This window comes from Pieris napi, chromosome 13 (genome assembly GCF_905475465.1).
Source record: "Pieris napi chromosome 13, ilPieNapi1.2, whole genome shotgun sequence".
Classification (NCBI taxonomy): Eukaryota; Metazoa; Arthropoda; class Insecta; order Lepidoptera; family Pieridae; genus Pieris; species Pieris napi.
Window position 1 is genome coordinate 9,124,659 of NC_062246.1, and position 12,997 is coordinate 9,137,655.

A 12,997-nucleotide genomic window follows, 5' to 3' on the forward strand; every position below is an offset into this window, starting at 1 on the left:
GCTAGACAACCCATATGGATTATATTTATTGACATATTAAATTAAATATAAAATAAGTTTCATTAAATAAGCATCTCGGTGAAGGTCGTCGTATAGCGGGATCTTATACTACAAGCAATCCGAAATTTGCGACATCAGTGTGACGGATATTAAAAGAACTATATCGAAATTGATTACACTCTATACTAAGTTACAGAGTACCGGCGCTGATTAAGAAGAGAACAAGACGAGAAATCCCTTAACCAAACGTGATGACCGGACTTTAATTCTGTAGTCGTGTGGGCATATAAATTTTAAACAAAGCTTATTAAGATCATCTAATTCATATATTTTCTAAATATATATTTTACGTATACAGAATATATTCAAAAAAAAATTAACAACTATAGGAGAAAAAATGTTTTACCCTGAAATTACGGGGAAAAGTAATTTTATTGAAATACTAAAATATTCGTTTGCACTTTGAAAAAACAAGTACATATTTTAAATACATTCTGTATAATATATTGCTTTCTACAAAAACACACGTAGTTATGCAGCACAGCGTGTTCTAATAAAAACAGCTGTAATTTTTACATAGATTTTTGTATCACATGCAAAAAAATTTTTTTTTATCAACTTTTGTGGCGATAGACAGGTACATACATACACGTCTTACATTTAAATTATACAAACTCTTTAACATTTAATGAGTTTTGATATTAGTAAGCATTTGATAGGAGGTCCTAAGTTAGAATCTTGATACAAAAATATATTCCGGTTCGAAGGACCATAAAATGGGATGAACGGTGAAATACTTTAAGTAAGGTAGAAAGGAAAAGATGTGAAAATATAGTGAGAAAAGGAAATAGGGTTTTTAGAATGAAGATTTTTTATTAATTTCAGTGTTTGTATTCCTAATTAATATTTTGAAAGGTTTAATCTAAACATTTCAGTTTTTTATATAAATGCGTTTTAATACACGTCTTATAACTGTGCATGAATATTTAAAGCAATCAGGCTGTCTCACTCTAACTTATGCGCTTAATACTATTTTAGAGTAAGCATATTTTTTGTTTACGGTCGCTTATTTTAAACTATGAGGTACCTGAATAATAATTATGTGCTTATTGATTTTAATTTAAGAAATTACTTCTTTTGTATGACCAGTTTGCAGTCCAGTAAAATTAAGGAAATAAAACCATTTGCGATACAATTCTTGGCTTTAGATTTCTGTATTTTTCTTAATATTTTTTTTAAAATAATAGTACGTGTCTAACCACTAGGCGAACATTGGTAATTCTAAAATATTTGTTTGCAGGGAATGATATTTATTAATTGGTCTTAAATATTAGACATTTCTCACTATTGACAGTGGATTTTCTTCAATCTGTATCGACCCTACATTTTGTTTTAAGTATTTTTGTTTTTATAGATTATATGAAAGCAGAAAATTAGTGATGATATCTAACGGAATAATCAGAAATCCGATTAATATATCGTAAACAATACACATTTGAACAAATATTTGTAACGAAATTCGTATCTAGAGCGGCGTTTCCTTTCTCCATTGAAAAGCGTTGCTTTTAACAGCTGGGTTTGATGAACTGGCGCTTGCAGCTATCGCCACACCAGTTCGACGAATATTCGCCGCTGCATTATCTAGAGAAAAACATTTTTAATGAAACATCTTGCAGTAAGGAAATAATAAAGGTACAGAGCGTTTTTAAGGCAGCTTTTGCCACGCAAAACCACTATGTGGAACCACCTATCGATGTATTTCCAATTCGACTTAGGGTCCTTCAAGAAAAGAGCGAACCTATTTTTAAAAGGCCGACAACGCACTTGCAATGTGAGTGTCTATGGGCGGCGGTAAAATCAGGTGAGCCTCCGGCCCGTTTGCGATCTATTATATAAATAAATATATTATATGAATGATACAAACATAACTATGACGTCACTTACCTAAACCGTTTCTCACATTGGCTACCAATCTCATTGCCGGATTAGTTACTATTCCATTCCTTTTGTTCTTGCTGAAAAAACAATAATATATTCTGACTAATGACAAAATTTTTTTTTTATGTTAAATTAAGTAAAAAAACATGCATCCATAACCTTCAAACCGTATTAGTTTCAAGCCCTTAAGCGTCACGTGTCAAGACTTGCGTTCAACAATGTGGTGATGGAATGTGATGAAGAAAAGTGGTGAATATGTGCCAAATTTAATGAACACCAAAATCAGATGTTAGAAAACCTTTGACCAAAATGATCGGCGGAATAAACGAATGCCAAATATAAAACCTAAAAAGGCAGCATCAAATTATGCCGTGGAACACACCTTAAGAGAAAACTTCCTAAGCATCAGCCAATCGCATTCACGCATTACAATCTCAATAGCTTATATTCGACATTATAATATTAAAAATAAATTCGCTTTCTCCGTAAACAGCTTGATACAGTGTGTCCACGGCTAGTACGTACTGGACACGTATACGTACGTATACATGACCAAAGTGTTAACAAGATAGAGTATGAAAGAACACAGCTGCTAAATTCAAATTTGCTGCACGTCATTTTATTCCTAAAAATTATGTACTTTTAATATGTTCAAGTATCGTTATGACCACATAACTATATAGAACTAAACATAACAAAATAGATAAGTACTGTGTTAGTGCTGCGACCATAAATATCGGTTCTCTTTAAGCACAGACTTCATTAACACGTCATTTTTTTAATTATTTGATTGATTGTAGTATAAGGTGAAATAATATAATCTGCCTTTTTTTTCCATCTTTAGGAAATTTCTACCTAATACTGCATACAAAGCTTGAAAACCTCTAAGATTGTGACAATCGAATCGTAAGCTGTTGAGTTGCGTCTGTTGCCATCCTTATCACTCACGTTTTCTTAAATATCTTCCCTCTCGCTTTCCCGAGTCCGCCTACAAACTTGTTGTACGCAAGCCTCGACGCCAAAAACACCACGCTACGATTTAGTAAATTAAAAACATAATAATATATAAATAATAATAAAAGGAACATTAGTTACTATGTTATAGTTTGTAAAAAAGAAATAAATTTTGAACATAACCAAACTATGTTTTATCTATATATATGTACACTTGTACGTATCGCTAGTTTGCTAAGGCATTAAAAATATATATAGATTTTCTTTTATTTAATTAACTTAAGGCATTCATTTGTCTCAGGTATTAATGAATGAATGACCTCCAGTTTTAATTGATACCACTTATTTTTTTATAACATTTAAAAATTATTACAAAACCACCAATATGTGTATGTTTGTTAGATAATATTTCATCATCTTCAAACTATTATAATTAATTCATTTATCTTTACAATTTTTCTATAGCTGCTATACTTTTTTATATGACTATGATCTTATATTGTATAAATGAACCAATGACGGATCCAATATCACTGACCTCTCATTCCTATCGGGTTTGCTTTCTCGTCCCAAAATAATTCGCATATGCGTGTCCCTGTTGAAGTGCGTATCTGTCACTAGAGGCTGTGACGTCAGACTTGGCGGTTGGGAACCTGCGAAAATAGTTTTCAAATGGTGAAGGAAATATCGTGAGGGCATGTCTTTGACTCAAAACGTGCACCACGCACTGAAAAATCACTTGCATTATAAATTATTTTGCCCACTTCTCATCGTCCACTCTACGGCCTTGAGAACTGGCAGTAAATACCATTTTTTTTTATTTTTTTTTCTCTGCGGTTATTTGCGGATTTTTTTCTGTGGTGCTGTCATGTGGAGTGACTTCCCATTGGAAGCATCTACTCATCTTCTGTCTAGAGCTACTGCCGGTGTTCTAGCTCTAGAATATGGTGACGTTTTAGTCGACTCACACACTGTCTAATGGTGAGTTGGCGAAATATACTCGAAATACCATTTAGTCATTCATTTAAACATTCATTTGGTACATGAAAAATAATATTTTGATTTGAAGACTGTACCATTCTGTATAGCTCGAAAGCAACAACTTCGGGCAACAACAAAAATATAGTTAGAAAAAAATTGCATTGATCATCCGTTCCTATAAAATAGATACTCACTATCATCTCTATCCCTCTGTGGCGAATGAGGCGGCGAAGCGTATAACGGCGAAGTATCACCGTGACGCATCTCCCGACCGCGAGATCGTGACACGCCCCCACGAAGAGTCACGTCACGCTCGTTGGCTTGGTAGCTCCTTGGAATGGTAAGTTTCAAGGATAAAAACAACCTAGGTAGACCTTTTTTCTTTTTTTGTATAATATGGGGGCAAACGAGCCTGCGGGACGCCTAAAAAAGGTAGTCATCGCAGCCCATAGACACCCATTTTTAGTCGGTGCGTTGCCGGCCTTTGTGGGAGGAGTATACTCGAATTTTGAACATTTGGAGGTCGTATCTCTCAGGGAAGACCAACACCGGGAGTCGATTCCACAGTTCAGCAAAAGAAAATGCCTTTTGAAGACTGTGGAAGACTTACAGCCATCAAGGTACAGTCGTCTCTCGATAATTTGAAACTCAAGGGACCAGAGATAAATTTCAAATTATCAAGAGTTCAAAATAACAAGTGTTTGAATAACCACGAGGGGGAGGGGCGACTGAAGGAAATAAGAATTTGATCAAAATTTGTTACTTATTATTTCCGTATTCTTATTTTGTATTAACAATTATTATAACAATTATTCACAAATTTTTATTTCGAAAGGAAGTCTGTAATCTTTTTTTGAGTGAGTGACTCATTTATGTAAACAATTGACAAGTCTGTGCATGTATGTAAACAAACGACAGGTTATGCATGATATACGCTTCAAATTATAGAGAGTAGGGAAGACCGGATTTCAAATTATCGCATGTTGGCGAGCAAAATAATACTTTTTCAACTTCAAATTACCGAAGGGACCAATTATCATTGATTTTATTCAATTTATCGAGTATTTTTCAAGGGACCGGAAAAAAATTCAAATTATCGAGAGATTCAAATTAACGAGTGTCAAATTATCGACAGTCGACTGTATTCCATTATTTATACCTTATTCAATTTTAAATTCAATTAAGAAAAAAAATTCCTTTAAAGTATATTGGCAAACTATATTTTTTATTTGCCCTTCTTGTACAACTTTACGGATACACTTATGTATTTGTATTTATGATTTAATAAGCTTTGGCCCTTACCTCAACTTGGGATCGTTTTCGACGACGTGATGTTCTGGTATGGGTTCATCTCTGTCCAAGTCACGCCTTCCCCAACCGCATCGCGCCACTTGTTGAGCGAAAGTTAGAGAAGAGTTTGTTCGGCTCTGAATATAAAAAAATATGAATAATTATTGTATGTAATGATCAAAATTCTTCAAGGTTCTTGGTTTATTCTTCTCGAACTAATAGATCTACTACCGGCTATATTCAATACTGAATTAATCGGATTCGATTCGAAGTACCTAATTCATTCTTATATTTAAAATGTAAATTATGTAAACAGAAATTATGAATCTAAATCGTATACAAAATTAAAACTATTTTTATAGCTATAGACAAATGTAACTGAAATAATCCTAGAGATCGTAATAACTCTTCGATTTTTAGTCATTTGGTTGAATAGGATTTTTCGTCCAAAGTCAAATCCAGAATAGAAACCAAACGAAAACGTAACTCTAGTCATTTTAGAAATGCAAAAATAAAGGAGATTGTACATCAAAAATATAATACTGAAACAATTCAATAATAAATACCTTCTCCACAGTATCTTCATGTTCGTGAGACCTGTTCGATCCTCCAGTGAGATTCGATGAAGACTTGGTTGAGTTGGAGCTATGTACGCTGCGACGTTTGTAGTCTGGAGATGCTTTAATAAAAAAAAATTCACAACTCATAATATAAATATAGGTTTAAGGTCAATTAAATTTTGTATTATCGTTGAGATATACTATACACACACACAACACACACATAAAAAACACATAAAAATATAATTACATATTTTATATAATACTAACCGGTTCTCAACGGTGCTAATAAATCGTCGTCATGTATTTGCGCAGGCGCAGAGGGCGCAGTCCATTTTTCGAGAAGACGGCAAATATTGCCGTGGCCCGCGCGCCACGCTACTTTGGCGGGTGTACGACCTGAATTTTTAAATAGTTTTTTTTTATATTAATTTCCATGATTAATACCATTAAACTCAAATTCTAAAACGTTCATTAAACTAACAACTATTTTCAGAACTGAATGACAATTATTATACATAATTAATTCTTTAACTAGTTTTGACATATGACTGCACAAGATAACAGTGTGACCTTATCACATCTATCTTCTTTAACTAAAGTTATTATTTAATTTTTACTACGTATTAATAATAATTGCTTATTATAACTTGTTTTCCATATTTGAATTTAAATATTAGTATAAAATAGTAATTTTATTATATATTTTCTTACCGCAGTGATCGGCTTGCAACGGATCGGCGCCATGTTGTAATAACCACAACACACACTCTTCGTGGCCTTCTTGAGCTGCAATACCTACGGAACATCGACATTCTTAATCACATATAAAGATTCTGATACCATAGTTAACTCAGAATCAGAAACAAAAATTATCGCTAAATCCAAATCCCATTTGTCAAAAATATATTAATTTTGTTTCGTTAATGTTTTTAAAATCATTTAGAGTACAATAAAATCTAATTATTTGTTTCTATAACATGATTATTTGTAACATGGAGTAACTCATACAATAAATGTTGTATTAATGCTTACCGAGGGGCGTAGCGCCCTGAGTACATACAGCTGCGGGTGAAGCTCCATGCTTGAGCAATGCACGTAACGCGGCCGTGCGTCCTCTCCAAGCGGCTGCGTGCAAAGCTGTTCTGGCACAACGATCGCGGCCGTCTACTTCAGCGCCACCTATATCAATAAAAATATAAATGATTAGCGAGTTTCATTTAAGATCGTATCTCCTGGTGTAGTGAGAACTGTATGTTTAAATCCAGTCCGCTATCACACTTTTTATGTCGAAATTACAGATATTTAATTTTTTTAATGACACAACAAGAATTTCTTTCTTTGTTTTACACCACAACTTTTCTACACCATTGCGGCACTCATGACTTTCATATATAGTTAAGTAGATACATAATATGAAGCACCTGGCCACAAAATTAGATTGACCGTACAAATTATAAAAATAGTTTTTTTAGAGAGATCTTTTAAACTACCAGAAGCTGAATCTTTTTGCCCACTCTTTAACAGTACTTACCAACTTTGACGAGCAGATTAACCATCTCTGTGTGCCCCTGCCATGCGGATACGTGTAATGGTGTGCGACCCTAAAATAATATATTAACTATAGTTAGATCAAAACTTATTCTTTAATGTTTATACTGCGATGTACAATTTAGATGAATATATAAAGGCACAATATAGAAACATTTTAATAAACACAAAATAAATTTTAAATACTTTATTAATTTCTTTTTTTGTATAGAAGAGGGGGCAAACAGCCAAGAGACACCGCCGCCAAGTGACACTCTATCCCAGAGGGATCGCAAGTGCGTTGTCGGTATTTCAACTTAAAAGAATATTATCTTATGCCCAACATAGTAATAATTATTTATCCTATTCACTTACCTCTGTATCACTGCAATGAACGCTAGCCCCAGCGGCCAATAATTGTCGCGCCATGGCCAATCGGTTATCCAAAGCGAGTACGTACAACGTACTACGTCTATCCGCATCAACAGCGTCCACGTCCGCCCCACGCGAAAGAAGGCACGAGACTGCCTCGAATTGGCCTTCGAGAGCTGCTAGTCTGAAGATTAAGGTTTAGATTTAGCACTTTTTGAACTGACCTACTTTTGGTTTCAACCTTAAATAATGTATGTAACCTGTTCCTGTTAAACTTATAGTCGTATTTTTAATTAGACGAAGCCAACTGACAGTAGCTAATGTCACTTTGTAAAATAATGTTGCCATATTTAAAGTAATAGTGATACGTTCAGATCTTGTTCAATCAGATGAATGAACAATGAGTGTGAATAGTTAATCATTTCAAACTATAAAATAATATTATTTATATTTCAAAATTGTATTAAAGTGCTCTGATATAAGTAAGGTACTATTACTATGTAACTACAATCAGTTTTTTGACGTCTTATTACAAAGCGCGGCGCGGCGACTAGTGCCATCACCGATCCTTAATTCAGGGGTCTCTACTTTGTCACAACACCATTTTTATTTCATTAAAAACTGACAACACCGTAAACGTCAGTTGACTTCGTCTAATTAAAAATTCGACTATAGTGTAAATAAATAAATAATTACGTACTCGTAGCAATTACGAGTCGTTTTTTGGAGAGAGACAAGACCTACTTATGCCTAATCATGTAAAATACGACTTGGTAATTTTACGAGTACATCTTATGTCATTAAATGAATATCTCTTTAAGTAATCTATGTGATGGATTATTTTTACAATTTTAAAAATATTTTGTAAAAATAAAAGTTTTCTATTTAGTAAATCAATATTGTAATTGTAATTTCGGAGAACATTTATCGTTCTCAACTTAGCAATACGGGTACTTATTTAAAAACATTATTTTTCGATTTAAAATTACAATATAAATAATAAGGACATCATAATTTTGAGCGTTGGTCAACTCAACTAACCTGAGCGCAGTTTTTCCATCGTGAGCTCTTTGGTCTACTGGTGCCCCACCCTTGTCTATTAGCAGCTTCACCAGGTCTAAGTGGCCTTCTTGCGCAGCCAGAAGTAGAGGACCCTTGCCTTCGTTATCTGCTTCGTCCACTTTTGCGCCAGCTTCTAGTAGGGCTTCGCAGACTTCTATATGACCTGAAGATGCAGAATAAATACTACATTATGCTTTTATGTACTTACTATAAATGGTAATTAGAATATTTTATTTAAGCTGTGTTGATATCTAATAAAAAGGGTGCGTGTACTTATGTACGCGCGTAAGTTATACTTCTTTAGCATTATTAAAAATAGTTTTTGATTGCATGCAAATAATTAATTACAATTAAATAATCAAAGACAGGAAAAGGAGTCATTATAGTCAATAAAGTTCAGTTTACATTTGAAAAATTAAATAAATAAATATTTATTATTATTCTCTTAAATTAAGTGTAACATAAATTATATTATTATTCGAATGTTTTTTTTTAAATTATGTCCAATGCATCTTCATTCTGTTAATTTTGTGTCACGGTGCGCGCTCATCGTAAAATTTCACTCTCACAACAAATTAATTATCATCTATTTTTACCTTCAAAAGCAGCATAGTGAAGAGGTGTCCACCCAGAATTATCTCTGTGATGTTCATCCAAACCTCTGTCTAGCAACTGACGGACTACTTCCACGTTACCTGTTTATGTGAAAATGTAAACTATATATTGTATAGCCACTATCTTTGTCACCTCCGTAACTTATACGTATAGGTATATTTTCGTTATATACAGTGTATACTCTTTATAACGAATTTCGAGGGACCGAGCATTTTTTCGTTATATAAGGATGTCATTATAAAGAGTGAATAGAAAAGGAACCAAATTTAACCAATAACAATAATTTCTAATTTTATTATGATCTTTCTTAGAAATTTCGGCATCTCAAAAGTTTAGTTTTGTAAGCTGATTATAAAAACAATTACACTTAAGTATGTTGTTGATCTCTAAATATGACCATATCTTTTCGTTATAGAGAATGGCGGATGCGTTATAAAGAGTGAATTAATGTATGAGTTTTGTGTTAAACCAAAAAATTTAACGTTAACGTTAAACCTATTTTTACGTTATAGAGAGTTTACACAGTATATATATTTGTTTTGGAAAAAAAAGGGAAGGGCATGACGTACAGACCCCAGCTGTAACGCATGTTCATCTTCGTACTTCTAGAGCAAACAACGTCTATGGTGAGAGAACAATGAGGTATAGCCTAACGTTAACCAACATAAAAGTTGAAGAATTGCTTCGCTCCTGACAAAACTGTTATTTACATTACCATAATGGTTTTAAAATATACTATGATTTCGATTATATTATTGTGTAAAATAAATAAATTAAAAAACAAGGGTTAGTTACTATATGTAAAAAAACAATCGGTTTTGGGTAAAAGTCAAAATAATTTATTCATATAGGTAACACAATGTAAACTTATGAACGTGAAAAAAATATAATAATTTTACATTTACTGCCAGTTCTCAAAATGGAGTAAAAACTAGCCTATGTATCTTCCCAGAGATCACGGAATTTAAATATTATCAGCCTTGGCTCGTACACAAAGATTATACATAAAATTTCTGTAGCCAAGTACTTACCCTGTGCAGCGGCTGTACTCAGAACTGTCCTTCCCTCGTTATCCATATTATCAACACAGGCACCCCAGAACAGCAAAAGCCGTACAGTGTCCGCATGTCCCGCTGAGGCAGCTGCCCATAACGCAGTGCGGCCCGCACAGTCTGTGGCTTCTATATCCGATTCCGCTTCGAGAAGGACTTCGCAGATTTCACTGGAATTGTAATAACAGTTCGTGGTTTATAGACCAGTGCCGATAATTTTTGAAACCTAAAAAAATAATAGTAGGATGAAACCTATTGGAAAGGGAGGAGAATATTATAAAAATTAAAGGAAAAATAATTTACGGGCGATCTGAGGTCGGGAAGGGGAGGGGGGGAGGGGAGTTTTAAGGGTAAAAAACGGTTTATCTCGATTTCCGGCAAAACTAAAAGTCCTATCGAAGAAAGTTAAATGGCAAAGTTGTAGGTAATAAAAAGATCTAAAACTTTTGTATTCACACATTTTTAACATAACCTCAAAATTTATGTGAAAAATTCAAAAAAACAAGTTATTTAATTTTTATAATATTCTCCTCCTTTTCCAATAGGTTTCATCCTACTATTATTTTTTTCACTTTTTATTTATTTTAAAGGCTATCTGCACTGGTCTATTAAGGGTGAACGCACTTTCACAATAGCTGGTCCAGTTTTGGCTTGCCAAACTGTAATTCTTTCATGTTGGTCGGTACAGAAGACTGAAAAAACGCTTGCTTTAAAAAAATATCCCTAAAACAGATACACGGACAGTGTAGACAGTTTCTCTTTAGCTTTGTAATATCAACAAGTACTCACGTGTGTCCCTCAAAAGCAGCGACCAATAGGGGCGTGGCCTTATCTCTATCGGGCGTATTGACGTCTGCGCCGCGTTCTATCAGCAATGCTGCGGAAGAAGCCCCTGTACCACACAATGCCGCTACCGCTAGAGATGTTCTACCTAAAAGTTAAATATCATTTTAAAAACTCTCGCGGAGGTTCGCTGGATACAACTGCTGCATCCGAAACGACTTATTTGTGTGTGTGAGTGAGGGAGATTTAGTTAAGTTTTATTTATTAGGAAAATACTATCGCAATTTGGCTACAGTTTGACATGTCCTCGTAAATTAATTTTTAAACGCTCTACAAAGCACAAACTGATGTGATCTCTCTACAGTCACTGAAAATAAATGAGGAATAAGAATATTTTTACTATCTATCTATACTATCTGAACATTTTAAACATTTATACCTCAGGCAGGATTAGCCATATTATATCGCCACTGCTATCACACATTTTGTATACACTTACCATCCTCATCAGGTCTATTTGGATCGGCACCAGCATCCAACAGCATTTTTACTATATCTGCATGTCCCATATATGCTGCAGCCATAAGCGCTGTTCGACCGGACGCATCCGCTCTATCCGGTGCCGCACCGCCGACTAAAAGGCGAGCAACTACCGCTTCGTGACCTGACCATGCTGCAGCACTAAAATATAAAAAAAAACAATATTTAAAAAAAGAAATTATCGACGTATCTCCAAGGGAGCGTTCAAGTATTACGTCACGCAATTTTTGGAGATTCTTGAGGGGCCATGTAACGTGCCGTAACGTTTTTCATCAGTTCAGTACCCAATAGTAAAACGTTTCATGACCTGCCATTTACTTTAGACCTAAAAATTACCATTATGTGGTGTAAAGTATTGAAAAGTCGTAAATAATATTAACAATAACGCGTAATTCAATCCCCGCCCCGCATCGTAACGTTTTACGCATAGGAACCTCCCCCCCCCTCCCTAAATTCGTTACGTAATACTTGGACGCTCCCCAACCCAAAAAGAATGGTAAGATGCCTTGGAACTACTCAATACTCTGCAAGTCCTTATTTTACGCCGTCAATTGTTTAATGGGCGAAAAGAATGAATATAATAAAAGTGAATGACAACGAAATCAATTTTTTAACTTCTAAGCTAATCTTCTTTTCTTTGAAGTGTCATAAACTGAATTAAAAAAAACCGTATACAATATAGGCAAGGTAACTTACCGCAGAGCAGTTCTATTATCAGCATCCACACAATCCACATCACATCCGTGTTCTAACAAAACATCGACCACCTGAAAATATAAAATTTCTTCAGTAAATTTATAATTCAAGAAAAATCATCATCTAACACGTTTAAATTTAGTACAACACAAATTATGACCCCATGCCCACCTCGCTATGTCCCGCCCAAGCAGCAGCTCTTAGCACACTCCAGCCATCTGCATCAGCAGCGGATGGAGAGGCTCCAGCTTGCAGTAGCAGGGCAGCACAAGCGGCTCGGCCATTACGCGCGGCCGAGTGCAAAGCTGTACTTCCCGAACTATCGCGCGTGTCTGCTAGTTGTGGGCATTTCTGTAAAGGCGAGGTACTTTTGATTTTTAATTCAAATGTCTAAATTACTTTACATTTAAGGCACAAAAATACTATTAATTTAGTTGTTTACGTGAAAATTAAATTTAAAAGAAATAATCTCTTACTCCAGAAAATTTAAAATTGATATTAACTACAGATAAACGCGAAATAGTTATAAACGCGAAAAACCTACATCAGAAAAAGATTGTAGGTGCCACTGATTTAATTTTAATGTAATATTATTGAAATGTGTATAATATTTTATATTATACA

At 34.3% G+C, this 12,997-nt stretch overlaps 1 protein-coding gene across 1 annotated transcript in view; it reads right to left on the minus strand.

Moving 5' to 3' along the window:
• Nucleotides 1-614: 614 nt before the first annotated feature.
• LOC125055021 (ankyrin repeat domain-containing protein 50) overlaps nt 615-12,997 on the minus strand; it is a 54,566-nt gene continuing 42,183 nt past the window's right edge. The window contains exons 23-41 of the mRNA XM_047657215.1: nt 12,545-12,724; nt 12,374-12,444; nt 11,637-11,818; nt 11,144-11,285; nt 10,334-10,524; nt 9,284-9,382; nt 8,667-8,850; nt 7,629-7,809; nt 7,258-7,327; nt 6,759-6,905; nt 6,438-6,521; nt 5,994-6,122; nt 5,730-5,842; nt 5,176-5,300; nt 4,068-4,204; nt 3,431-3,545; nt 2,887-2,970; nt 1,945-2,015; nt 615-1,641 (exon numbers count right to left, since the gene is read on the minus strand). Coding sequence (XP_047513171.1) covers nt 1,526-1,641; nt 1,945-2,015; nt 2,887-2,970; nt 3,431-3,545; nt 4,068-4,204; nt 5,176-5,300; nt 5,730-5,842; nt 5,994-6,122; nt 6,438-6,521; nt 6,759-6,905; nt 7,258-7,327; nt 7,629-7,809; nt 8,667-8,850; nt 9,284-9,382; nt 10,334-10,524; nt 11,144-11,285; nt 11,637-11,818; nt 12,374-12,444; nt 12,545-12,724 — 2,421 coding nt within the window. The 3' untranslated portion in view covers nt 615-1,525. The remainder of the gene's footprint in view (nt 1,642-1,944; nt 2,016-2,886; nt 2,971-3,430; nt 3,546-4,067; nt 4,205-5,175; nt 5,301-5,729; nt 5,843-5,993; nt 6,123-6,437; nt 6,522-6,758; nt 6,906-7,257; nt 7,328-7,628; nt 7,810-8,666; nt 8,851-9,283; nt 9,383-10,333; nt 10,525-11,143; nt 11,286-11,636; nt 11,819-12,373; nt 12,445-12,544; nt 12,725-12,997) is intronic.